Below are 27,757 nucleotides of genomic sequence, written 5' to 3' on the forward strand. Positions count from 1 at the left end.
TATTACAATTTAGTACTCACCCATATTGTGTCTCCTTCTTTCGGACACGTGCAAGGAAAATAGCTCCTACAATGGCACCAAAAACTGCCACGGCAACCACCAGCATCACGTACCACCAATGCCAGGAAAAAAGTGGTGAGGCTTTGACAGCTGTTGAGAGAAAATACAGAGCTTGTTTTTGAGCCTTTCATTAAATGGTTTCATATAGAGAACAGAGGTATAGGACAATGACTCTCCAACGCAAAGTAATGCAGTCAGACAGTGGGTAGGAGACATTTCCAAAGTGATAGATATATAAGGGTAGCTATGGAACATAGATTGGTAAGTGCATGGTGCTATAGACAGAAGAGAGCTGTACAACAGGCCACATATTAGAGATTTTAGATGGCCGTTTTCTAAATGACTTCTTCATGGTTGGTTTGTGAAGGTTGTCGTCTTGGATGTCATAAGTTAAAATGACAATTCGGACAAAATTACCGATTGATGCCTATTATGAACTATGGTCCACTATAGCCTTCTAGTGATGGGATGCAAATCTGTCATCAGCTTTTGAACGCTAACTACTAGAGATGAGCGAACGTACTCGTTTCGAGTAATTACTCGACCGAGCACCGCGATTTTCGAGTACTTCCGTACTCGGGTGAAAAGATTCGGAGGGCGCTGGGGGGCGGGGGGAGGCGTGGCGGAGTGGGGGGTAGCAGCGGGGAACAGGGGGGAGCCCTCTCTCTCTCCCTCTCCCCCCACTCCCCGCTGCAACCCCCCACTCACCCACAGCGCCCCCCGAATCTTTTCGCCCGAGTACGGAAGTACTCAAAAAACGCGGCGCTCGGGCGAAAAAGGGGCGTGGCCGAGTAGGTTCGCTCATCTCTACTAACTACCATTGGTCATCATCTGTCACACTCATTAGACCATCCAATATCTCTAGCCTATGGCTTGCTTAAAACTATGAAAAAAATTGACCTCCTGCAGAATACAGTGTTTTTCAGCCAAATGCCCCATAACCAAGGCTATGATCATAGATTTTGCTGCAGCTACGTTCCGCTTCATTCCCGAGCCATTATTGATTTTTTTCATTGTCTTTTCCTTCCCACTTTCAAAAATCATAACGTTGTAATTCTTCTTTCAACCTAGCTTGTTTTTTTTCTGAATGAGTTGTATCTTTTAATGGTTCCATTTAATGTACCATATAATGTACTGAGTGAATGGTTTGGCAAAAATAACATGTTAACTTTATTCCGTGGGTCAGTACGATTATGGTGATACCAAATTTATATAGTTTTGTCGGACTACTTAAAAAAAAAAAAAATTATTATTATTTTCTGCCACCATCATCTGACCCCCAAAACTTTTTTATTTTTCTACTGATGCCGCTGTGTGAAGGCTTGTTATCTGTGGGACGACCCATAGTTTCTATTGGTATCTTTTTGGAATACTAACACATTTTTGAATGGTTTATATTAAATGTTTTCTTGGAGACGGGGGGACCAAAAACTGCAGTTCTGGCTCTTTTTTTTCTTCTGGCATTTACCATGTATGTTTAATAGTATTCTCAGTAGTCTTTCTTTTCCTTACCTTCAGGAGACTTTGAATCTGAAAAAACAAAGTGAAATACATCAGAAACCAGATAACAGTATACAAACTGTGATATATTAGATGGCTGACTGAAGCTCCTTACCATAGTTGGTGAATGTAGCGATAATTGGATCACTCCAAGGACCGTCCCCGGAGACTGTGTAAGAGGAGACCCTAATAGTCAGATTGTCCGCAGGCTGCCTCGTCATGTCATTGGTTAGGCCAACGTCTACCACAACCTAAGTAGTAAAGACACAACATTGAGTGAATGACATAATATTCATATATTCTAAGCCTAGTATATACTTTGTACTCATACATAGTAGAAGTGCAACATAACGTTCACAAGCATTGATACATACAACTAGAGTGCAAGCACAGGCACAAGCCATCCTACAGAGAAGAGGATATGGTAAAGCGACAATCACTCAACACTATCACATATACACAAATAACTCAAATAAAAGTCCTACATCATAAGAGTCATAAAACTAAACGGCATAGCGGGTTCACACATTTATCATGGAAAATCCAACATAGCTAAGTACATCAATGGCGCAGAGGCAGCCATGAGTATAGCTATAGGAGGTGCAGAAGTACCAGTACTGGGGCCCTGGTGTTTCAGGAGGCCCAAAGATCCATCTGCTACATTAGAATATCCCAGCATTATGAATGGCACATGATAGGTGTGGGCCTAAGAGCTCTAATTTACACCCCTGGATGCAGTACTAACCCTACTCAAAAGGGACATAGATAAGGGGGTCGGGGTTGGTGAGGCATGTTGTATAGGGGTGACAATGAGAAGACAGTCCTGCAGCAGGTCTCATATAAGATCGCCTTATTACACTTCTTCAGCCATACACACTAATCACACCACACTGTATCATCACGCACAGACTGGGTGAACAGGTTACTTTCGAGTCTTGTACCTCTGGTTGGTCCTTCGTTTGATACGACACTTTGTAACCCTTCAATACACCATTCAATGGCGCTCTTGGCTCTCTCCACAGGATTATGATAACAGTCTCATTCATTATCGCAGTGACATTTTCAGGTGGGCCTGATGGGACTGTAAAGAGAAACACAAATCTCTCATGGCCCAGCATATGAACACATCATCTAAGAATGGAACTGTATGAAGTTAGAAGAAAGGTCTGTTTTCTTAACACAGAAAGGGCGCCACTGTTGTCTGTGGTCGGAGTCTTGAACTGCAGCTCAGCCACACCAAATGGACTGAGCAGTAACACAAGACACAGCCCATGGATAGGAGAAGTGCTGTTCTCAGATAACCCCTTAAAATGCTTAGATGGTAATATGCTACGTCTTAAGTATATTAAGCACTGACTAATTAACAGACATTAACATGGAAAAATAAACTGGTAAAAGTTGAAGTGAAAAAAAGACGTCTTACAAGGAGAAGTGGAAGAAAACCGTGCCAGGAGCCAGCAGGGCGGCTGACACAGACAGTATCGTTTGTGTCTTGTATACTAATTACTACGAGGGGCCGGGGCTGAAAGGGAGCCCCTCTCACTAGTTCACTTTCTTTTATTTCCTGCCAGGGAGGGGAGAACAGGCCGAGGAGTGAGCGACACAAGTACCCTGATGATACAAACACTTAAAACGAGACAAATGTTGGATTTTCTGCAGCTGTATGCTAAAAATAATTGATGTCAAATGTGGTAAATTAAAGTTCCATTTTGCCTTCAGCTGTTAAGCACTTCAGCCTTTCATTGATATCTTAATGGATAAGGCCTTAACGCAGGCATAAAAATCAAACGACATTCTATGTATAAACAGGCCGTCATCCATCTATGAACATCTGCCTGTTTACTGTGAATGGAGGTGGGCGGCCGGAGCGATCTCTTCCCGCTCTCCCTCCATTCACTGAGCGATTCTTGCTCCTTTGAGAAGGCACAAGAGCGATTATTGCTGGGTGGACTATCGGGTGTTTAAGCGCCCAACAGTCGTCCCATGTAAAAGGACCCTTAGGGACCTTTAACAAAAGCAGAATAGATCTGCAAGACGCTTGATGACCTGCAGGAAATTCTGCACCAAAATCCACATATCTAATTGTGGATTCTGATGTGGAATTGAAAAATGGCTTCATTCTGTTGGCAGATCTGCATCAAAATCCGCATTTAAAACATGCAGATTTTGTTGCGAATTTCTGAAACGGTAGATACCGCTGTGTGCCGCAGAACAATTTGTGAAAGTTTCCTTACAGTTTTACAGCTGATCACTGGGGTCAGCCTAATATCTTGGGACCCTACTAATAAAAGACATTGTCCAAAACAGACAAGCCCTTGAAGCTAATTTGTAATACAGGCCTTTTACTTTTTTGCTTCCTTTATTGTTTTCTCAACTTCATTAATTGTGTATATGTATTGAGTTCAACCATTAGGAATATATTGACTAGGGAGTTGGGACGGGGTGCAGACATCTGTGTTTATGGTAGTGGGCACAAAATTACAAAAAGGACAGATTTTCCTTACTATGTTCTCCAACTGATTTACTCTTGAACTGCAACAAAAATGTTAACTTCAAGTCCCCCATGATTTCATACCTCCTTCCATGGTTGCCATTGGGACCCAGTCTGTCCAGTGGGATACCCCCTCACTGTTCAGGCAGGCCACGCGAACGTTGTAAACAGAGTAGGGGGTGAGGTCACTGATTAGATGGGTGTAAGGGGGCACGTTGATGTTCTGGTTGTAGATCTTATGGTGAGGAGCAGTACTGAGGTGGTTATGAGGAAGAGTCGCCTAAAGGAGGAAAAGGAGAGAGAGATTGCAAGAGAACACAAAACACGGAGACAGAAAATATTAGAAGTGGGCACTGCTGAAGTTCTCCTTTTTAGTTTCAGTAAAATCCTGTAACAATAAAAACCCCCTGTTAAAACCACAGCCCACCAGTAATGAGGAACGGAGAAGAAAACAAAACTGGATACCTGCTGCGAGATAACATCCCAGCGGACATGACCACGATACAATTGAATTATGCTCTACAGACAAAGCATACCATGACCGGTCCTGACAGTTACTGGCTATTTCATGAAACAATACATCACATAATCACGTTACAAGTTTACCCAGTGGGCTTTGAGCATTTTTTTTAAGTTAGAAGAAACCGTTGACAATGAGATAATCAAAGGTTTCCAACTGCTGGAACCTTCAGAGATGATGAACTAAAGGGGAACCAAGCAAAAAATGTTCAACTCTTCTGTAGTGTCCGCACAGATCGCAATGAATAAGCATTGCACAGTTATCACTGAAATCAATGGGCTGTCCGACTAATATGTTGATAAATTAACCGAAAACTTAAATAGAATTGCTAAGACTTTGCAGTAACTAAGGGTTAATTCACTTCCAGTATTTAAGTTTAATGTGCTTCTCTGAGAATGTGACCTTGAGTAGGTTCATCTTTATCAGCAGTTGGCATGAACAATAGTCTACATAAGGAAACCTGTATTAACCAAACGCGAGCTTCTGTTTTCATTTTCTACAATAATGTATGCATACAGGGGCGTAACTATAGAGGGTGCAGGGGATGCGGCTGCACCCGGGCCCAGGAGCCTTGGGGGGCCCATAAGGCCTCTCTTCTCCATATAGGGAGGCCAGTACTATGAGTAAAGCATTATAGTTGGGGGCCCAGTTATAAGTTTTGCATCGGGGCCCGGGAGCTTCAAGTTACGCCTCTGTATGCATACATTAGTAGCTTTTAACTTGTTAGTTTGTGTTCTCATTGGTAGCCAACACTTATTTCGCATCGAGTGGTTGGTTTAGCTTCATATGACCCTACGAAATGCTCTCCCAATTTACAGAACAGTAAAAAGACTGATTGACAGAGCCTCCGTTTAACCTTCATCTTTACTTCTTATGCACAGGTTTATTGAACCCCGTCAAATCTTGAGGCAGCAATTCGGTTATGCTCCACCCACCTTTCCATCTCCATCTAGTTCAATATTGTTTTAGTCAACTACAAAGGAATCTGGAACACAAACTCTTTCACCTGGAAAGACTAGCAATGAAGGATAACTTGAAGCAGAGGCTGTTCCTAGACTTTAGCTACAGTACACAATTAGAGATGAGCGAGCGTACTCGGAAAAGCACTACTCGCTCGAGTAATTTGCTTTATCCGAGTATCGCTGTGCTCGTCCCTGAAGATTCGGGTGCCACTGCGGCTGACAGGTGAGTCGCAGCGGGGAGCAGGGGAGAGCGGGCGGGAGAGAGGGAGAGAAAGATCTCCCCTCCGTTCCTCCTCGCTCTCCCCTGCAGCTCCCCGCTCCGTGCCGGCACCCGAATCTTCAGACCCGAGCACAGCGATACTCGGATAAAGCACATTACTCGAGCGAGTAGTGCTTTTCCGAGTACGCTCGCTCATCTCTATACACAATGCATTTAGAAGTCATATCATATGTATCTATATTCAGTCTTAGTCTAAGTCATCAATGTAACGCAACCACTTGTCAAATGAGTACTTCAAGTGTATCAGTCTCTGTATGGACACTAAACCATTCCCAGATGGATGTGTGTAAACAAGGTGGCCACAATGTGGTTTGGGAGTATCTTTCATGCAGCAAACGCCAACCCAAGTGTCTAGGATTCAGTGAGTCAGTCCCTGATTCCCAGCACTGACCCGGAATACAACATGTATGTCATATATTCTGATGAAAAACGCAGAATAGTCTTGGGCGTTATACCTAGAGTTAGTTTTGGAGGTGTGGCTAGGATAATACGGTTTGAGGAAAATTTTACTATGGCCCTTGTTTCCAGACTTTCAAGTTCGATTTAGGATAGCTGGCCTTTATGTAGCCCACAACAGGTGATTAGCTGTCCGCCTCTGGCCTCCACGTAAAATAATCCAAGGCACCTGAGTCCTCATCTACCACCTGATCACTATATACTATTATAGTACAATACTCTACGCATTCTATACGCTACTCACACACTGTAGATGGCCTGCAATCTGAGAACTACAGGTCTTCAATCTTTATGACTTTATGAGTTACCTATACTCCATGGAGGCATGACTTTGCACTAAAATATTTGACAATTATTTGATACTAGCAATTAAGGCTTTTGTGCAAATACAACCGGCTCTAGATAAATGTTGTTGGTTATTTATTAAATTTTTCATAAAGCATTACAATACAATATGCAGAAGTATTGGCAAGGTGGTAATCCACCCAGCGAAGAGGTGTGGACCCCCTCCCTTGTGTTGCACCACAACATTTAAAGTTTTTGGCTTTTAGGCTACGTACACATATGGCAGATTTTGGTGAGGCTCTACATCAAAGTCCGTGATAAAATCTGCATCAAAATCCTCATGTAATACACAGGTTTCGACTCTCATTCTGGTGCTGACCTCTTCAAATGAGGGAGTGAAATCCACATCAAACTCAGTGTCAAGATCTGCATTAGAGATGAGCAAACCTACTCGGCCACGCCCCTTTTCCGCCCGAGCGCCGTGATTTTCGAGTACTTCCGTACTCGGGCGAAAAGATTCGAGGGGCGCCGCAGCGGGGAGTGGGGGGGGAGAGGGAGAGAGAGAGGGCTCCCCCCTGTTCCCCGCTGCTACCCCCCGCTCCGCCACGCCTCCCCCCGCCCCTTTTCACCCGAGTACGGAAGTACTTGAAAATCGCGGTGCTCGATCGAGTAATTACTGGAAACGAGTATATTTGCTCATCTCTAATCTGCATATTACATGCACATTTTGATTCAGATTTCCTTAAGTAGTGAGTTGTCACCTTTATGTCTTGCCTTTTTAAATGAAGATGCTGTTGATATCTTCCTGTTGCATCCTCTACCATTGGATACTGCAGCCATTAGCAAAGGTTCAGCCACTGGCTTGGTTCCACTAATCTAATTTCCTTTTGACTTTCTTTCTACTAATAGGGAAGTGAGTAGTTACTGTCAGCAACTAATTCTTCCCCTTTCGATCTCTGTTTATACACCAAGGACAGGAAGTACTGTATCATTCATGCAGCACTGCGGACTATGATTTGTGAATGGGAAACACTGAGCTCTTTGTGACCAATGCTGCTGACCACTGCAATGCTTCTTTACCAGTAGGGGGCGATGTTCTTTTCTGTTTAACTTGACTATTGTATGTCACATACATCTTGGTGTTCCTTTTTCAGATGTTAATCACTTCCATCAATAGGCATTTATGGAAAATCTTCTTTAAAGGGGTTGTACAAAAAAATGAATTTCATCACCTATTCACAGGATAGGTAATACAAGTCTGATCAGTTGGGGTTTCACCGCTAAGACCTCCTGAGAACAGGGATCTCATGTCCCCCTTTTCTCGTCAGGATCGCTGCACCTACCCACAGTGATGTCAGATTGAATGAAACAGAGGTTGCACATTCGTGGTGCCACTCCATTCATTTCAATGGAGCTAAAGGAAATAGTCGAGTGCCAGCACTCTGCTATCTCTGGCAGTCCCATTGAAAATCAATGGAGTGAAGCTGCGTATTTGCGACTACGGCTCCATTTAATCTTCACTAACGGTGGTGCAATGAGCTCTCAGTTAGGAGAAGGAAGGGAATGGCACTTCCGTTTTCAGGATCGGTAGGGGTCTCAGGTGTGACAAACCCACCGATCAGACTTTTATCACCTACACTGGATAAGTGATAAAAATCATTTTTGGTACATTGCCTTTAATAACCAACTCCTTAAGGAATACTCAAACAGTAATGATCTTCAGCAGAAACATGAGATGCAGATCTGCCACACAATCTGCAGCAGATATCTGTAATTAAGGGCTTCTTCACGCGACGTGTTTATGCAGGTATTTGCACGCTAAGACGCAGTGAATAGAACCCATTGATTGGTTTGTTCTCATAAGTGCTTTTTGCATGCGCATTTCGCAAGGAAAGGAAAATGTAGGACCTGCTCTATTTTCCTGCCATTTGAACGGCAAAAGTCTATGGGAGGTGCAAAAATATGCAAGGGGAAGAGTGAAACACCGCGCAAAATGCAGAGAAACGAACACATCTGGACCTCGTTAGGCTTTAAATAGCCATGAAATCCATGGAAATGATGCGTTACACGCGACTATGAACTGGCTTTGCGTGCGCAAAAAGTACAGTACTATGTGCAGACACGCACAACACACAGATTATGTACCTCTTCAAATCTTATTTATGCACAAATATGCTGCGCGGCGGCAAGCGTTTTTGTGCATAATCGTGTGAAGCCGCCCTTAGCCTCAGATTTCTGCTGGGGATTTGTATATTCTGCTGTGCAGCCGCTCGCGGATCAGCGCCATTGAGTTCATGCGGAGAATTGCACGGAATCTGCATGAACACGTGACATGTCAGAGATTCCCATAGAAATTAATGGGATGCAGATTCCATGTGGATTTGATAAGATATGGCAAATTCCACTGTGTGAACATGACTTTAGGTTCAAGAGGCATGCGTCATATGCATTGAGTACGTATGGAGGCACTGAAATGTGTCACCATACGAGGTCTCTGTACCACACAATATTACACAGTTATTCTTCCCTATAGGCAATGCTTATCCCATAGAGCATGCCATATCCATATATTTCTATGAGGTACAGAAGGGCCCCATACACTTACATGGATGCCATATTACAGATGCATACAAATCAGAGATCGTCCAGCACCATAGTATGACTTGGGATGAGGAGGCCGAATGCTTGTCTACTAGAGATGAGCGAACGTACTCGTCCGAGCTTGATGCTCGTTCGAGTATTAGCGTGTTCGAGATGCTCGTTACTCGTGACGAGTACCACGCGATGTTCGGGTTACTTTCACTTTCATCTCTGAGACGTTAGCGCGCTTTTCTGGCCAATAGAAAGACAGGGAAGGCATTACAACTTCCCCCTGCGACGTTCAAGCCCTATACCACCCCCCTGCAGTGAGTGGCTGGTGAGATCAGGTGTCACCCGAGTATATAAATCGGCCCCTCCCGTGGCTCGCCACAGATGCATTCTGACATAAAGGAGGGAAAGTGCTGCTGCTGGTGCCAGAGCTGCTATAGGGAGAGCGTTAGGAGTGATTTTAGGCTTCAAGAACCCCAACGATCCTTCTTAGGGCCACATCTAACCGTGTGCAGTACTGTTGAGGCTGCTTTTAGCAGTGTTGCACAATATTTTTTTTTCTATATCGGGCGTGCAGAGCATTGCGCCCTCAGTCTGCAGTCATTGTACAGAGTATAGGGCCAGTACTGGTGAGGCAGGGAAAGAGATATACAGGCTATGAATTAAAAACCCCGGTCAGGTTGGGGCATGCAGTGTGGGCCGAAGCCCACCTGCATTTAATCTGACGTTAGCTCTGCTGTCCAGGGCAATGCAATGGGATATATTTATGTACCGCCGGTGGGTTCCAGGGAGCCACCCATGCTGTGGTTGCACACGGAATTCCCATTGCGGAGTTGTACCTGCCTGTGACTATTTAGAAAAAAAATGCGGTCTGACTGGGGCATGCAGACACCTTGACAGAATGAATAGTGTGTGGCACATAGGTTCCCCATTGCTATGCCCACGTGTGCAGCTCCTGATGGCGGTGGCACAGGATTATATTTCTCATTGCTTCTGTACAGCAATGTGGGCTATCGCCCCGCCCCTTTTAAAGAGGGTCGCTGCCTAGCCGTGCCAACCCTCTGCAGTGTGTGCCTGCGGTTCCTCCTCATGGCAGACACACTTATAAATAGACATGAGGGTGGTGTGGCATGAGGGCAGCTGAAGGCTGCGCAGGGACACTTTTGTGTGCGCTGTGGGGGGGGGGGGGTTGGGTAGCATGTAACCCAGGAGAAGTGGCAGCGGAGTGTCATGCAGGCAGTGATTGTGCTTTGTTGGAGGTAGTGTGGTGCTTAGCAAAGGTATGCCATGCTAATGAGGGCTTTTCAGAAATAAAAGTTGTTGGGAGGGGGGGGGGGGGCACTCTTGCCGCTATTGTGGCTTAATAGTGGGACCTGTGAACTTGAGATGCAGCCCAACATGTAGCCCCTCGCCTGCCCTATCCGTTGCTGTGTCGTTCCCATCACTTTCTTGAATTGCCCAGATTTTCACAAATGGAAACCTTAGCGAGCATCGGCGATATACAAAAATGCTCGGGTCGCCCATTGACTTCAATGGGGTTCGTTACTCGAAACGAACCCTCGAGCATCGCGAACATTTCGTCCCGAGTAACGAGCACCCGAGCATTTTGGTGCTCGCTCATCTCTATTGTCTACTTACGTTTGAGGATACATCCATGACAGAGTGTATCTGCCCTTCATCCACGGTACTTTAGAGCAGCTCCCTGACACAGACGTGAGATCTTATCTATTGTTAATGTTCGATGACAGCTGCTCTGCTGCTTACACATGGCGATTATTGTTATGCACACTGATGGTAATATGAATATAATTGCTTTGTGTAAACCAACAATCAGCACAATGTGTCTCTTGTTTTAGGTAAGCTTGACAATCTTTTCAACACTTCATGTCTCACCTGAGAAAGCATGCCAACCCCACCCTCATATCCTTCACCCCTCTCTCTACTCATTATAAGGACCTGTTAAATGACATGTTGTCCTGCAGGATATATTATGCTTATCAGATACCATTGTTGAACCTGAGTAACCATTATCCCTGACTGAGATAATCCCTCACCGCTCAGTAAAAACAAGGCCTTCCAAGGAATGTAACAAACCAATTAGGTCTCTAATCTGGTAATTAACCAGTTGATTTAATTAGCAAGGTAATGTGTACAGTATGGGCAGAGATGCTTAATTCAAGAATGGAAGCAAGGTTGGCATTTAAAGGTGTTAAAACTGGATATTTGCTCAGGACCCCTAATTCCTAAAGCACCCCACTGATGAGATCCCCAGCAGCCACCTCACCATATATCTTGAATAGCAAAACTCTTGGGATGAGGGCTATAGTTTGATTTTTGCCCAGGACTCATTTCCTTTAAAACTTGCCTTGGCCATTGATCTGATAGGAATTTTTCATCCCCCTTAACATAAACGATCATCAATATTCTTGAAATGAAATTATATGATCCTGTACCTACCTGTACCGTGCACACATACACTGGGTGAGCGCCACTCTCTCCAGGCTGCCATGATATCTCCAGTTGAGTCGTACTCCGAGTCACCAAAGTCAGTTCTTTTGGTTGTCTGGGCAGAACTACAATATGGAAGAAAGGAAGAGTAACATTAATAACAGTGCCCAGAACCATGCCAATTATTGAATATGAGTTGTCAAAATTGTATCCCTATATGGACAACTATGGATATGGTGGTCAGGTGATGGCAGGCAGCATCATATGAGATACAAGGGTCCTAAATAGTAATGAAGGAACTTTTGAAATGTTCGGTTTGGCCGGTTCACCGCATTTGGGCAAAGAGCTTAGTTGAGGCAAAGTAGTTTCAACCAAACTGGGACTTCACCAATACCCCTAAAACTGATGTATAACACCATCTATGAGCCAGAAAAGCCCCGTATAACACACTTAGGTCCCTTTTCCTTCTTCTTTTTCTTTTTTCCTTTTCCTTCTTTTAAAAAGAAGGAAAAAGGAGAAGAAGAAGGAAGAAGGAAAAAGGAGAAGAAGGAAGAAGGAAAAGGAGAAGAAGAAGGAAGAAGGAAAAAGGAGAAGAATAAGGAAAAAGGAGAAGAAGGGAGAAAAAGAAGACAAAGAAGAAAAAGAAGACGAAGAACAAGAAGAACGGAGAAGGAGACGGAGGGAGAAGGAGAAGAATAATGTTAATGGGTTTGGCTGAGCCAAATCATCCGAGGTTTGGGTTCATGCAGAACTGAACTTTATGCAAAGTTCAACCCGATACAGGGTTGGACTCAGTTTCAGTTTGCTTAGCGCTAGTCCTAAACATTATCCAGGTTGTATAAGTCCCATCCAACATATAATATTAGTATAATAATACAAGAAATGAGAACAGACATCTACGGTACTATGGAAGCAAGTGATAATTGGAGACAAGCCATAGTTGTTTAGAAGAAATCATGATAAACTGAGTCATATAAACTAAGAAGTGGTTAACTCCAGCCTACACCCCCCTCTCATATCCCCGCACAGATGCCAGTGAGGTTAGTGGGCACTGAGTCAGACCACGCTGGATCTAAATAAGTGAATCAGCTACATTCTTCCTGCAGGAATCTTCCGCAGAGATGTGTCACCGAGTCAATAAACAGGTGGGAATGATCAGTGTGAAACCAAAGCGCATGGGTTCATAAAAAGAGTCTTTCAATCTGCACCTTATCGACCGTCTATAATGTGACACTGATTATTCACGGCCGAATAGTTAAAGGATGATTGCATATGCTACTGCTCACACAGAACCATAGACTGTAAGAGCTGTACAATGCAGGATTTAACCCTCCCCCTAAGCAATACAGAACAGAATTTACAGAGTACAGTACAGAAACAGGGGTGTATCTATAGGGAATGCATCTTGAAGATGTATGCTTGAGGGGGTCAAAGGCTCTTATGTCACATAAGATACCAATGTTATAAATGGCACCTAGCAGGTGGGGACCTTGTTGCAGATTTTGCATTGGGGCTTAGGAGCTTGAAGTTACACCTCTGTATAGGATCCATCCTCTTCCACACTATATAAGCCCCCTTAAATTGTACAATGCAGATTCTGATCCTCCCCCCGCTATATAATACCGGATCTGATCTTCTTTATAGTTCACCTTTAATAGTTGCGGTCCTGGATGTGGTAACACCTTTCCCATTATGAGCTTCACAGGAGAACAAAGAGGATTTATTAAGACCTGAGGGAAGAAAGGAAACAATAAGTATTGTGTGGTGCAACAACGTATTATACGACATCAGTCAGATATATCCCAACATACTGCAATGTATATGGCTGCGCTCACATGTGCCATTCTTTTGTTCAGGTTTTCAACCACATTTAAAAGCCCCAACAAAGAAATGCATACGTTTTTTCAGAAAATGTTTTAACATGACTTTAACATTGTTTTTAACAATACATGCGTTTAAAAAAAAACATGCAGTTTTTTGAAATACCGCATGGGTATGAGAGAACCTCGTATTTTTAATGCGGTTTTTAATTGCTGTTGAAAACTGCAACAAAAACTGCCATGTGTGAACGCAGCCTATGGGTCTCCATCAACAGAGGAGGAAGACAACATGATTAATAGGGATAGATGTAAAAGTAGGATCTGGCGTGTTATCAAAAAGCATATGAGAGGAGAAAGTCCGATATGTTCATCTCACACATCAGTGATACTATTCCTGCCTTATATATCGCCCTATGCTAAAAGCTATTAAGGCCTCTGGCCTCATTCATGGGGAGAGCAAATGTAACTAAATATCAACCCACTTACTCATCATTATGGTCATCATTACCTCCATGTCCAGTACATGCAGCGGGTCAGTGCTCTATCATTGTTCTGTACTGTCTTCTATTGTCTAGCCATCGCTTACTACGGACAATTTCAGTATCTGCAATGGGTTGTACAAAATACTGCAAGGTGAATAGCTGACTGACATTAGTTCTAGAGTCAGGATCTTCGAAATATGAATTTCCTATGAACATGGTAAATGCGTTCCCTGTAAAAACCTGTAAAATCTATGTGTGAATGCAGCATCCTACGCTCCTGTCATATTCACAGGGGTCCAAGAAGTTGTGATATGGAGAGTTGTTTGGTATGGTCTTCACAGGTATTGTTCTTGTGTTTGCCTGTAACATATAGGGAATCATGTGATCAACAGTGAACCTCTTTCTCTAACAATGATTTCGCTCTGCATGATTAAAGGGGTTGTCCATTTATAAAAACCTGTCTCATGTACCCTGTTAAGAAATTCTGAGTTAAAAGAAGGGGGTCCTCTCTTCTCATCTCTTGGCCAGGGTGGAGAGCAGTTACAAAGAGTGTCTCTAACTCTGGAGGACTGGTCCTGTTCCGTATTACACAGACAACCTATTGATTTGCCTGGGCAGTATGCAATGTTTCACCTCACCTGTGGTGGCGCTGCAGGGAAACTGGACACTTAGTGTCAGACTTCCTCACTGGTTACAGCTAATCGCTGGAGTCCCTGTAGGGGAACACTTCGTGATCCTCTTATTGTCAAAGTTTCCCTTTTGCATGGGACAATTGTTGGGCTTCTAGTCGCCCCAAAAATGATCACTCCTGTGCTTTCACACAGGAGAGGTAATCACTCACTGAATGGAGGCAGAGAGTGCCAGAGATCTCTTCTGGCTGCCCCCCTGCATTCAGAGTGAACAGGCAGCCGTTCATAGATGAACAGCTGTCTGTTCATATGGGCTGATTATCATGTGGTTTTTATGCATGCATAACATGAATGAGGCCCGTCACAGAATAGACAACTCAATCTAAAAACTAGATTTAATTTTATTGATATTGATTAAAAATTTGGGCACAACGTGTAAGACAGCGTCACCATGAGCGACATGATGACGAATACACACACACAACCCCACTCTATCACCTAATCGGGGTGTGTACACAGGTAAAGAGTGGCGGTCTGTAGCCTAGTGTGAGCTCGGGGAAGCGAGCCATCAATACCAGTGGGCACCACCAAATGATGTATGATGCGTAATTTTAACTGCACAGTTTGCACACCTGTGAGGCCAGCCTCGTCAGAAGATCATCCCCTTTAATAGTCCTTTAGCTGCTTTCTGTTGGGGAAGAGTATTCACAGGTAACCAACCTGTTATCTCCATGTCACAGGGATAACTGGCATGAAGAATTTCTATAATGGGTAGACCCCACTAAATAATCTGCCATATCTGAGCTTTCTGGGCTAATTTATTACGTAGAGGAGAATGGGATATTGGGGTATTTGGCTTTAAGCATTGCAAATGTTTATGGTTGCAATGTTTTTTCTCACATGGCCGGTCCTAGCTATCTACAACCCATGCGGTTGCACAGGGTGTCAACCACCAACTTGTAGGTGAGGCACCAGCTGGATACAGGCTGGGACAATCACCCTCCTTAAGTCCATATGGTCAGATGATGTTCCTCTGTGTGGCAGTGTCATGTAGAGCTATATGAATCATCATCTTCTTAACACTATTTCCTACCCTAGGATGTTCTGAGGCACTGCTGTTAGACCATCACAATTGCTTAGTTCTACTTAGCTACTGTATTTATATAATGAGCTTGGTTCTGGGGCTATATTTTTGTTATGAGCTTGGTTCTGCTATTGGGTCTGTGTATTGAGGTTGGTGTGTGCTGTATTTATGTTTTGAGCTTCGTTCTGGTGTTATATTCATGTACTGAGCTTGGTTTGTGTTGTATTTATGTTATGAGCTTGGTTCTGGTACAGTCTTTATTCACTGAGCTGTTCTGGTGTGGGTATGTTGCTATCTTGCTACTTTCTGCACAAGCAGATTACAGACAAACAGCCTATTATTGCAATATATAAAAAATATATGTATATTTTTGCCCTTATGATGGGGGTGCGAAAGCAAATTCCGCACAGGGTACCATCTGACCTAAGTCCGGTACTGTTTTTTTTATTTTTTCCATAGAAATAGGCCTACAGATAATAACCCATTCTGTGTGCGTCTCTGCTTGGAGAAGGCTGGCACAACCACTGCCACTCCCCGTCTTGTGCGCTGAATTGATATGATTTTTGGCACAACTTGAATATAGATTTTCCCCTGAGGGAAATCCTTCACTGGGAAAGGCAGGCATGTCTAACTGTTCTGCTAAACATGATCTAATAGGTAAAATGCTCCAAAACAAACCATTTTCATACGTCATAATCTGTATCTGCCCCCACACACAGGAAGAGGGTCTACAAGAATGTGAAGACGCAAAGAAAAGGCGAGATTTACATGTGAATAACAGGCCGTCGTCCTTGTTCTAAACCAAGAGCCAAGATTGAGTTTTCTGTGACCTTAGTAGAACTGTTCTCCATTTATAGCATGTGAACTGAGACCAATGGGGCAGGGGGGCATGTAACTACTCCATAATACTCCGTGCAAATCTGTAAGACCAATCAGTCATGCCTTCCAACTGCAAGCAGGACTGGATCTGATCATGTGATTTATAGCTTCATTACTGGATTATGCTAAATTCTGCAACTTTTTAGTACATTTTGTGCATCACCATTTGAAAGATCTCTGCTTGTTGACTGTAAATGGAAACATTGTTTGGACCCATCTTCTTTACACAGGTGCATGGCTCGTTACAATGTATCGTTTCTCTCTGGTGTAACAAGCTGTTTACCCTTCTCAGCTAGATAAGATTGGAACAAGTTTTCAATCTCAAAATGTGAATCAGAATGTTCCCTGACAGCACAAAAGAGATCTTGACAATGGGCAGGCATTGATGTCTTCATGGCCAAGGACTGTATAAAACCTCATTTGTGTTGCATCCACAAAAAACTGAGTGCAATTTCTGATGCCATCAGCATGTGGTCCATGTGCCCATGTTTTTTACTTCAGTATGCCCTCTGTATTCAGTCCATGGAGGTAATTTACTAAGCCTGGCATCTCTTTATGCTCTATATCTCTTTATGTATTAGGCCTGTGTCTAGCGTTTTGCACACGCAATATGCAGTGAAGAGAACCCATTGATTTAATTCTCATAGGCTTTTATTGTGTGCGCCTATTGTTCGTGCCAACAACTATGCAGCATGCTCTATTTGCCTTTGACTTTGCACATGAAAATAGCACATATTGAACTAATTAACGTAATTGCCCATTACAATGAATCGGGGCATGCTTGTGTGGTTTTTTTTTTGCAAATACAAATGCGCATGATTTGTAAAATCAGTAAGGCCTCTTTCACACGAGTGATGCATTTTCACGGAGGTCACGTCGTGTAAAGATATCGTGGCAACGCTGCATTGGCGTGATCTAATTTTAAAAGGAATTAGCATTTTCTCGTTCATTCACATAGCCAGATCACGTGAAAAGGACGCTGCAGCGGCGGTCAGCAGAAGGGCTCTATTCAGCCTAAATAGCTAAATAGAGACAGCTGTTGTCTTCAATGAGTGCAGGAGCAGGAAGAATCCCTCCCCCTCCTATTTTTTCAGCTCCCATAGAAATCTATGGGAGCTTCATGCAATTTTTGTCAAAAGATAGGCCATGGCTCATCCTTTGACGCTGCAAGGAAAAATTGCAACTGAAAATCATTGACGATTTGGCTATTTTCAGTCACAATTTTTTCTGTTGGCTAATAATGTCCCATGTAAGTAAATGCATTGGAATGTAATGCTTTATCTGGTCTTGATTTTCTGGCGGCTAACAGCTGTGAGAAAACGCTTGTCTGAATGAGGCCTAAAACATGCACATGTGTGCGCAAATATTTTGTTTATAAGATTCCTAAGAAACCCAAAAGGGAATCCCTTTAAGATTAATTTACATAACCGACAAAGAATTTCTGATGATGAAAGATAAATGTAATGCAGGACTGGAAACAGAAAAAGCGAGCTTTATTATCTTACAGACAATGTTCAAAACCACGGCTGGGTCATATTTTGCATGCGGGATCCAACATGGTGGCCGACCAGAGACCCCAGAGTACCTCTCCACCGTCTTCTAATCTGTGCTGCGGATGTGCCAGACAGCGCTCATGTGCAGTACAGATTGTGCCATTGCTAGGCGATGATGTCGATCCCGCCACCTTTCCACAATAATGATTGCGGAAGGGTTGTGGGGTGGACAGCTTCCATTGACTTCAATAGAAGTCGTCTACATGGAAGCCATACAGAATTGCAGCATGCTGTGACTTTTTCTCTGTGAGCATAAAATCGCAATCAATTTCCGCTCGTGTAGAGGAAATCGCACTTTTCCATAGCATGCTATGGGCGGCATTTGCTGCGGAATCCGGAGGCAGACACCCGGCTCGGAATTAGCGATGCAAGGCTGCCCGTGTGCAGGCGGCCATACAAGAGGTACATGGTTGAATGGACGGTACGTAAAATGTATGGGGTCACCGTATGATTTGGTTTGTGACCGCCTGCCAGTCAGAATCGTCTTATGTGCCAGTCTGCATGTAGCCTTGTGGAATGTACATGCTTCCGGTTTCCCCATAAAGATTTATATTTCTCAGCATCGATGATCTGTATGCAACGTTACCGCTGTATCCATGTATCACCTAGCAGCTTGCATTAGTTGTCTCTTAGCGCAGACACTAGCATTGTGTCTCGCAATAGGATTCATCTGGATTTCTTGTGTCATGGAAGGGAGTTAGTAAAGTGTACCTACCGCCGCTGATTTACGGAGCGATTATCACAAGACCCTTTAGTGCACAGATCTATTTATTACAATAATTGCATGAATTCATTTGTGTTTTTTTTCGAATTGGAACCAATGAGTAATGCATTGTTATGGTAATTTGTCTTAAATTAATTCCCTTCGGTTATTTTAGTGCTGGAACAAGCAGCTCCGCACACACATACCCCCATACAATGCTGGGGAGATGTATTTGGCTCCTGGATAGATATTTCTGTGGACACCCTGTGTATACTGAGCTTATGATATAGTAGCAGCACTGGGTTTGCATTGCATGTCTTTGCATCGTTTTGTGCAGAGAATAGTGGGTTAACCTTTCGATTTTAGCATTTTAATAAAAAGCAGCAATTGGTTGTGTGTAAATTTAGCTGGAAGGAAATGCTTTTAATAAGTATGTGCCCAGAGAGCGTGAGAGTGAAAATACCAGAGAGAGGAATGTGAAACAGACAATAAGTGAGGGGTGGGGAAGGGGGGAGCGCTCCAATATGTACAGAAGATGGGAGACCTAAATACCATGGGGCTGGGGGGGGGCGCTCGTATATAAAACTCATCACTTCCATCTGCTGCAGCCACCTGAACTGGACATTAGACCCCTGTATATAGGTTCCCGGGGGCAATGTGGTCAGAAATCTGTCTTCATCTGGGCACCAGCTCCCCAGTTTTCTGCCAGATGTGTTACAAAGGGACTGCGGCATCTGGAATTGATCAGACCTTGGTTTACACCCCACCACCCTCTTCAGACAGAGGAATAGAGACAACAACACAGCTGCCTTGTGGTCAGCCCAATGACGTCTTGTATGGAGGAGAGCTCCCAGCACCGTTCTACTGAGCTGTTATATAATGCTCTTGGCCTGTGTTACTGCCTGTGATTTACTGAGGGACTGACCTTTAAACACATTGGCTTGTCATTTACTATGCTTGCATCATTATGCTAAAGAGGGACTCCACCCTGGGAGAACCAACTCCATTCATGGCCTCCTTGGGGGTTAAGGGGTCCTATACAGAACCACTTGTAAGTTTAGGACTTTGCAGAATAGAGGTTTCTTTTATCTGGCTACATGGGGATGTAATAGAGCAAAGTGCTGATAATATAGGCAGAATCTTACTGTATTTGTAACTTTCATAAATACATTCAAAGAGTAGACGTATAATGATGAAGCAAGTGACCGGCACACTATATTTGCATGTAGGCTCTTTATTGTTTGTCAGTTCATACAGTCCTACCCAAATCAAATTTTAACTTTAGGTGGGAGACGCTCCATGTAATGTAAGGAGGAAGCCTTCAAAAAGTGTGGGGCAGCCCTATATGGTTAACAGGTTGCTATGTCAATGAACAGATATGTGCTAAAAACTACATCTAAATACCACATGCACCAGAAATTGTGCCAAATTTCAGTGCTGTAAAATTGAGCATGCCTGAGGGACTGTTCTTTGGTAGGCTTAGAACCCTAGTATAAAAGGGAAATTCTTGCTGTGCCACAAGAGGAGTTCAGGGACAGTTGAAAAGAGTGGAGCTGCTGCTGGACAGCTGAAGTGCTGCTAAGAGTGCCATAGCCTGTGGACAGGAAAGAAACACGGGAGTTGGGATTCCAGAGAGAGAGTATCTGGAGGACAGTGGGTACTGCATTGAGAGACTGGAGCCTGGATGCTGCCAGAGATGGAGAGAGTGTGAGACTGCACTATAAAACACACAGCTCAAGACCAAGAGAGGACATCCAGGAGTTTATCAACATTGGATTGAGTTCATTGACATTGGGTTGTAAGTGAGGCCGGCCTCCCTAAAACTAGAGATGAGCAAGCATACTCGCTAAGGGCAATTACTCGAGCGAGCATTGCCCTTAGCGAGTACCTGCCCGCTCGGAAGAAAAGATTCGGGTGCTGGCGGGGGAGAGCGGGGGGGAACAGAGGGGAGATCTCTCTCTCACTCTCTCCCCCCCGCTCCCTCCTGCTCACTCCCGCAACTCACCGCTCCCCCGCGCCGGCAGCCGAATCTTTTCTTCCGAGCGGGCAGGTACTCGCTAAGGGCAATGCTCGCTCGAGTAATTGCCCTTAGCGAGTATGCTCGCTCATCTCTAACTAAAACGCAACACCATCCACTAATGACAAAAAAATTAGAAAGCTTTCTGAGGTTAAAGGCTGAAAAGGGGGAAGATCCCTTGGACCCTGCAGAGGACCACATCAAGTGGCAATAGGGTTATGGGTCAATCTGTCATTTATGTTTTATTACATACAGTTCAAGAAGCTGCTGAAGTTCAGGAGTCCAATGTACGGGACCCTTCATGCCTTGTATGCTACATCATTGGCATGGGGGTGGTTGCCTATAAATATCTTCCTGGACCTACAATGTATTGTTACAGACGAGGTTAAACTAAAGATAGTACTGGAAAGTTTTCGGCGCAGTTCCTTTTAATTACATGAAGGTTCTTAGCAGGTCCCCAAAATATGTATCTGTTAGTACCTCCTGGTGACTGCTGTTGTAAATACTGATTGTCCTCAGTTATGTGTTTTTGTCTTCCCATTTCTTGACCCCTGTTATGGCAATGTGGTTCTGGTTTATATTTGTTTTTAACTTCTCTACCTTTTGCCAAGTCTGCAGAATTTTTGCTGCCATCAGAGCTTCAAGACAGATGTTAGTGGAAATTGTGAATTTCCCCTTCTAAAGAGACAAATGCAAGAATTCTAAGAATAGGAAGAGAATGGAAAAGTCCCTGGAACACAGTCACAGAATGGGGGGGAATCAAATGAGGACCAAAGGAACGATTATTACAGACTCCCTTTTCAGCCCGAAGAGCCTAATTATTAACATCCCTCTGGAGCAGTTCCTCAGCCATATAAAATACATTACCAGCCAGGTCAATTCAATCAATTAGATAATTCAGCTTGACCTTAATGGTGAATCAACTACATTATATGTCCCTCACCCTCCAGGAGCAGATCTCAAATTTCCACCTTTTTAGGGACACAAGCTTCTCATGCACAATAGATTAAATTAATATTTCAACTATGAACCTTTGTCACCCAACTACAGAACAGGTTATAAATATATATAATTGCTGGGACTTTTACTCCTGGGATCTCCACTATTACTATAATGGGGTCCTGAATTCCCCCTTCCTTCTCACTGCAGATCCACCATGAAGAGGGGTTTGAAGTTGAGCATGTGTACTGCTGCTCTTCTTAAAATCCTCCTTAATGATCATACATTCATCACCCAGCCTGGGCATAGGTGATAAATATTTTTAGTGAAATACCTTTTGAATGTTGGTGGGTCCTGTCAACAATTTAATGTGCCATCGGTGCCTTGTGACTGTGGTACTGATGGCAGATTTCAGGGGAGACAAGGATCAGCATATTCAATTTCATCATATTTAGATGAGATTTCCTGGGCTTAAATACTGATGACCTATCTTTTGCATAGATCATCTTTATCAGATCAGTGGAGGGCCGACTCCTGGTATGCCCACTAATAGGGTTTTCAGGCAGAGCTTCATACATAGCAGTGCTGCCTGGAATTGCAACTCAATCCCATTCACTTGAATGGGATTAAGCTGTAGAAATGCCATTTGACCATTGATCATGACATTACGAACCAAAGAAGAGGACAAGACACTTGATTGAAGTTAGCAGCATGGGTGCTGGTAGTAAGACCCCATTGATCTGATATTGCTGATACAGCAGGAATCTGATTGGTTGTTGTTCAGTCTAAATTCTCATTTGTTCTGTTTTTGCGTGCATAAAACTGAATGACAGATCGGCCCATTTCAACAGGCAGTCATTCATTTATGAACAACTGCCTGTTTACTGTGAATAAAAGTGGGCAGGCTAGAATGATCCCCAGCCCGCTCCACCTCCATTCACTCAGGAATGTTCAATGAAGCACAGAAGCAATTACTGGGACAACATGCTGGGCATCTGCACAAAACAGGTCATCCCGTATAAAAGGACCTTTATCCTATGGATAGGTCCTCACTATAAGTCTCAGATCATTTAATACTTTAGTTCTGTTGGCAGATAAGCCAATGCAAGAAGTGTTCATCAGTAGCTTGTCTCCCTCTGCAATTGAAATAAATATTCATGTTGAGCTGCATATACATCTATATGAGGGGTGGGGGGCTGAAAGAACCTATGTGCTGTATATTAGCCGGCTAGTAAAGTAACAACCATATGACAGCATATACCAATATTTTTGGACAAAGTTCACCAACAATCTTAAACTATGGGACTGCCAGTCTCTTCCCCAACATGTGATGTTTGGCAGAAATTAATAGGACAGGCTGAACTTTGCTTGTGCAATTTTGTAGCTTTCCTCCAAGATAAGTTATATCTCCACAAAGATTCACCTCTACAATGTTTGGCTGACCAGAATCATCACTTTGTCAAGCAAGAGCTCCATGTGGACTACAACTGTCCATATAAAGTGAAGTTTAGATCTCAAATGAGTTTGCCTAGAAATCTCTGTGATGAACAATCAATGGAGTCAGAAGGCAGATGTTACTGTCTCCACCTAGAGATCTTAGATCATCTGGAAAAAGGTCAAAAATCTTTCAACACATCTGACATACAATGACTTATAAGGATCCAACTGAGCCGTCAAATGAATAATTAGAGAATTTTCTTTTTAGTACTGATTACAAAATAGGCGGTTCATATTGGGAAATGTCACTAAAAGTAGCCAGCAGCAGTCTGACCTAATGGCCTTGGTGAGGAGCATCTGAAATCTGTTACAAGTACAAAAAAATTCTGTATCTATGATAATGAAAAATAAAAATAACAGACGCCTGCAAGATACACAATAAGCAATCTTTACTTGTGGTGGGAATGTCAAGGACATTTATTTTGCAATGAGCAGATCTTTGAGCACACTGTATTCTGATCACAAGGCTCCTGGAGGAGACAAGCTTACGTTTTGGCTATTGACTTTATTAATTCTGTCCAGACGTTTATATAAGAATGACCACATAGATAGTTTGTAGCATAGATAAGACTGAGGATGACGTTACAAGAAGTAAGCCCAAAATGGCATTAAATTGACCCTCTGGTAGCAGGACTGAAGGGTGAGGTGAGGTTATATTACCTGGTGCCTTTCTTTATTGCTGTACCGCAGATGATCAGTTGGGTCCTGGGGCCATTATCCTCTGCACCCCCTATAGTTACGTGCTCGGAACTAGGTAATGTAATGCCCTCTGATGCCAGGACAAAATTTAGACCTGGGATTGGAGGGTCACTTTAATAGTTTCATTGTACCAAGTTGCTTGGAACATATGTAGATGGATGGTGCAGGGGTTGTGACCCTAGAAAGTATCTTCTGTAGAGAGGATATTTTGTCTTTTTGAACCCCACCCCCAGTCCTGGGACTACGTTTTGTTTGCTTTGAGCTAGGGGTAAAACTGTAGGTGTTGCAGGGATAGCAGTTGTGTCCAAGATCTGGTATTAGGGGTAGCTCAATGACCCCTCTTCCCTATAAAAATACACCAGTACTATAAATGGCACATGATAGTGGAGGCCTTGTTATTTTGCATTGGGGCCCAGGAGCACTGCTTGTGGGGCACCAATTGATATCATGGTCACAACATGAAACAACTGTTCAGCCTATAATGAATGCGGTCTTTACAAAAAGACCTTCATGGACATTTATGATGGCTTTATGCCAGAATACTGCCCAGAAAAAGTTGCACAATTTAGCACAAGGCCTGCTTGCCTAAAAATTTGCAACTTTTCTGCCCTCTGTACAGCCTTGTGCACCAGGGGAAATTATTCTAAGACCGTTGGAAAGCTTGTCACGTTATTTGGACCAAGCTTAACACTTCCCTAGAAATCAATATATAACATTACCAAGAAATGGATCCAAAGACAATCCAAAACTTCCCCAAACAGATCTCTCACCTTTCACTTGAAGCAATGAAGGTGTCAAAGCCAGTTCATCTATGAGGGAGTTCAAGGGATAACCATCTTGTAGCCATATCACCAGTACAGGACCAGGAGGACCATGAGCATCACAACTGAGGTTAAAGTGTTCATTGGAGTAAACATGCATATCCTTTGGTTCATCGGTGAAGATTGGCAGACCTAGGCATAACAAGTAATAGAAATATGATATCTAAAGTCAATGATACATTAACATTGAGGGTCATGAGGCTCCCATGTATCTGACAATTGTAGTTCATAGTCCAAACAAAATCTAATGGTCTCCAGATACAGTGGGTGACTCATAGTACCCAGGACTGCAGCAACATGACTGATACAAATTGCAAATAAGGGAGATGGAATAAATCCTCCACAGTGCCACCTATTGAAAGGCAGCATTCCTTCGAGTCAAAGTGGGACTTTTTATACAAGTCTTGTTACAATGACTGGGAATCAAAAGCAAAGCCAGACTCCATTACCCAGAGGAGCGTGCGTGGCCATTTGAGTCTCCTCACTTAGTTTATAGTATATAGTTGCTCTCCCTAAGGAGAAAAGAGCGTTTCTGACCCCTGTCCCAGGCCTCTCACTAGTAAAAGCCAGACTCCTACTGTACACTGATGATGGGCAATAACCCGGAAACAGCTGTATGTACATGGGGTCTGGCTTTGCTTTTGATTCCCAGTCATTGTAACAAGACTTGTATAAAAAGTCCCACTTTGACTCGAAGGAATGCTGCCTTTCAATAGGTGGCACTGTGGAGGATTTATTCCATCTCCCTTATTTGCATATTACCCAGAGGAGCGTGCGTGGCCATTTGAGTCTCCTCACTTAGTTTATAGTATATAGTTGCTCTCCCTAAGGAGAAAAGAGCGTTTCTGACCCCTGATACAAATTGTACACAGGGTATGAGAATGGGTGTTCAATTTAACTCTGAAACAAGTGCATGCAACCACTATAAAACTACATTGTTGTCAGGAAAATCAAGCACCGGAGTTGTCGTTTTGCTGCAAACCTGGCATGCAGTTCCATCTCAGGCAGATATGCAAATGATTAGAGTTGTTTTGTGATTCGATGAACAGTCTTGTCACCTGACAGTGGTTCCCCCTTTGGCCTATAAAGAGACTCTCAGAGGTTACTTGTGTGTATGCCTTCACAACATTGTCTCACTTCCATGGCCTGTTGATCATCAGATTTATCTCCAATAGAACCTGTATGGGATCATTTAGCATGCCAACTTTGATAGTCTATGAGTTTGCACGATCTAGAGGCTCAGTTAAAGCAAATGTGGAGTGATATGTGGCAGGATACCATACGGAACCAGTATGCCTCCATGTCTGTCCATATCACATCTTGTATCCAAGCCAGAGAGGAACAACAGGGTACTAGAGCCTCCATGCCTGCTGTATCACATCTTGTATCCAAGCTAGAGGAGTACAGCAGGGTACTAGAGCCTCCATGCCCACCTGTATTACACCTTGTATCCAAGCTAGAGGCGGTACAACAGGGTACTAAAGCCTCCATGCCTGTGCGTATCACATCTTGTATCCAAGCTAGAGGTGGTACAACAGGGTACTAGAGCCTCCATGCCCGCCCGTATCACATCTTGTATCCAAGCTAGAGGCGGTACAACAGGGTACTAGAGCCTCCATGCATGCTGTATCACATCTTATATCCAAGCTAGAGGAGTACAGCAGAGTAAGAGAGCCTCCATGCCCCCCCCCCCGTATCACATCTTGTATCTAAGCTAGAGGCAGTACAACAGGGTACTAGAGCCTCCATGCCTGCCCGTATCACATCTTGCATCCAAGCTAGAGGTGGTACAACAGAGTAAGAGAGTCTCCATGCCCGCCTGTATCACATCCTGTATCCAGGCGTACAACAGGGTATCAGAGTCTCTATGCCTGGCCGTATCACATCTTATATCCAAGCCAGAGAGGAACAGCAGAGTACTAGAGCCTCCATGCCCCCCGTATCACATCTTGTACCCAAGCTAAAGGCGGTGCAACAGGGTACTAGAGCCTCCATGCCCCCCGTATCACATGTTGTATCCAAGCTAGAGGCGGTACAACAGAGTACTAGAGCCTCTATGCCCCCGTATCACATCTTGTATCCAAGCTAGAGGCTGTACAGCAGGGTACTAGAGCCTCCATGCCCCCCGTATCACATGTTGTATCCAAGCTAGAGGCGGTACAATAGTGTACTAGAGCCTCCATGCTCGCCCATATCACATCTTGTATCCAAGCTAGAGGCGGTACAACAGGGTACTAGAGCCTCCATGCCCACCCGTATCACATCTTGTATCCAAGCTAGAGGCTGTACAGCAGGGTACTAAAGCCTCCATGCCCCCCGTATCACATCTTGTATCCAAGCTAGAGGCGGTACATCAGGGTACTAGAGCCTCCATGCCCCCCGTATCACATCTTGTATCCAAGCTAGAGGCTGTACAGCAGGGTACTAAAGCCTCCATGCCCCCCGTATCACATCTTGTATCCAAGCTAGAGGCGGTACAACAGGGTACTAGAGCCTCCATGCCCCCCGTATCACATCTTGTATCCAAGCTAGAGGCTGTACAGCAGGGTACTAAAGCCTCCATGCCACCCATATCACATCTTGTATCCAAGCTAGAGGCGGTACAGCAGGGTACTAGAGCCTCCATGCCTCCCCATATCACATCTTGTATCCAAGCTAGAGGCGGTACAACAGGGTACTAGAGCCTCCATGCCCCCGTATCACATCTTGTATCCAAGCTAGAGGCGGTACAACAGGGTACTAGAGCCTCCATGCCCCCGTATCACATCTTGTATTCAAGCTAGAGGCGGTACAACAGGGTACTAGAGCCTCCATGCCCCCGTATCACATCTTGTATCCAAGCTAGAGGCGGTACAGCAGGGTACTAGAGCCTCCATGCCCCCCGTATCACATCTTGTATCCAAGCTAGAGGCGGTACAGCAGGGTACTAGAGCCTCCATGCCCCCGTATCACATCTTGTATCCAAGCTAGAGGCGGTACAGCAGGGTACTAGAGCCTCCATGCCCCCCGTATCACATCTTGTATCCAAGCTAGAGGCGGTACA

At 43.9% G+C, this 27,757-nt stretch overlaps 1 protein-coding gene across 1 annotated transcript in view; it reads right to left on the minus strand.

The window, feature by feature from the left end:
* Positions 1-27,757, minus strand: part of AXL (AXL receptor tyrosine kinase) — a 76,366-nt gene that overhangs the window by 17,554 nt on the left and 31,055 nt on the right. The window contains exons 4-11 of the mRNA XM_066582015.1: positions 24,664-24,846; positions 13,241-13,321; positions 11,601-11,716; positions 4,136-4,331; positions 2,502-2,641; positions 1,676-1,811; positions 1,573-1,590; positions 21-150 (exon numbers count right to left, since the gene is read on the minus strand). Of these exons, the coding sequence (XP_066438112.1) occupies positions 21-150; positions 1,573-1,590; positions 1,676-1,811; positions 2,502-2,641; positions 4,136-4,331; positions 11,601-11,716; positions 13,241-13,321; positions 24,664-24,846 (1,000 nt within the window). The remainder of the gene's footprint in view (positions 1-20; positions 151-1,572; positions 1,591-1,675; positions 1,812-2,501; positions 2,642-4,135; positions 4,332-11,600; positions 11,717-13,240; positions 13,322-24,663; positions 24,847-27,757) is intronic.

The sequence above is a fragment of the Eleutherodactylus coqui genome, chromosome 10 (genome assembly GCF_035609145.1).
Source record: "Eleutherodactylus coqui strain aEleCoq1 chromosome 10, aEleCoq1.hap1, whole genome shotgun sequence".
In the NCBI taxonomy this organism is placed as follows: Eukaryota; Metazoa; Chordata; class Amphibia; order Anura; family Eleutherodactylidae; genus Eleutherodactylus; species Eleutherodactylus coqui.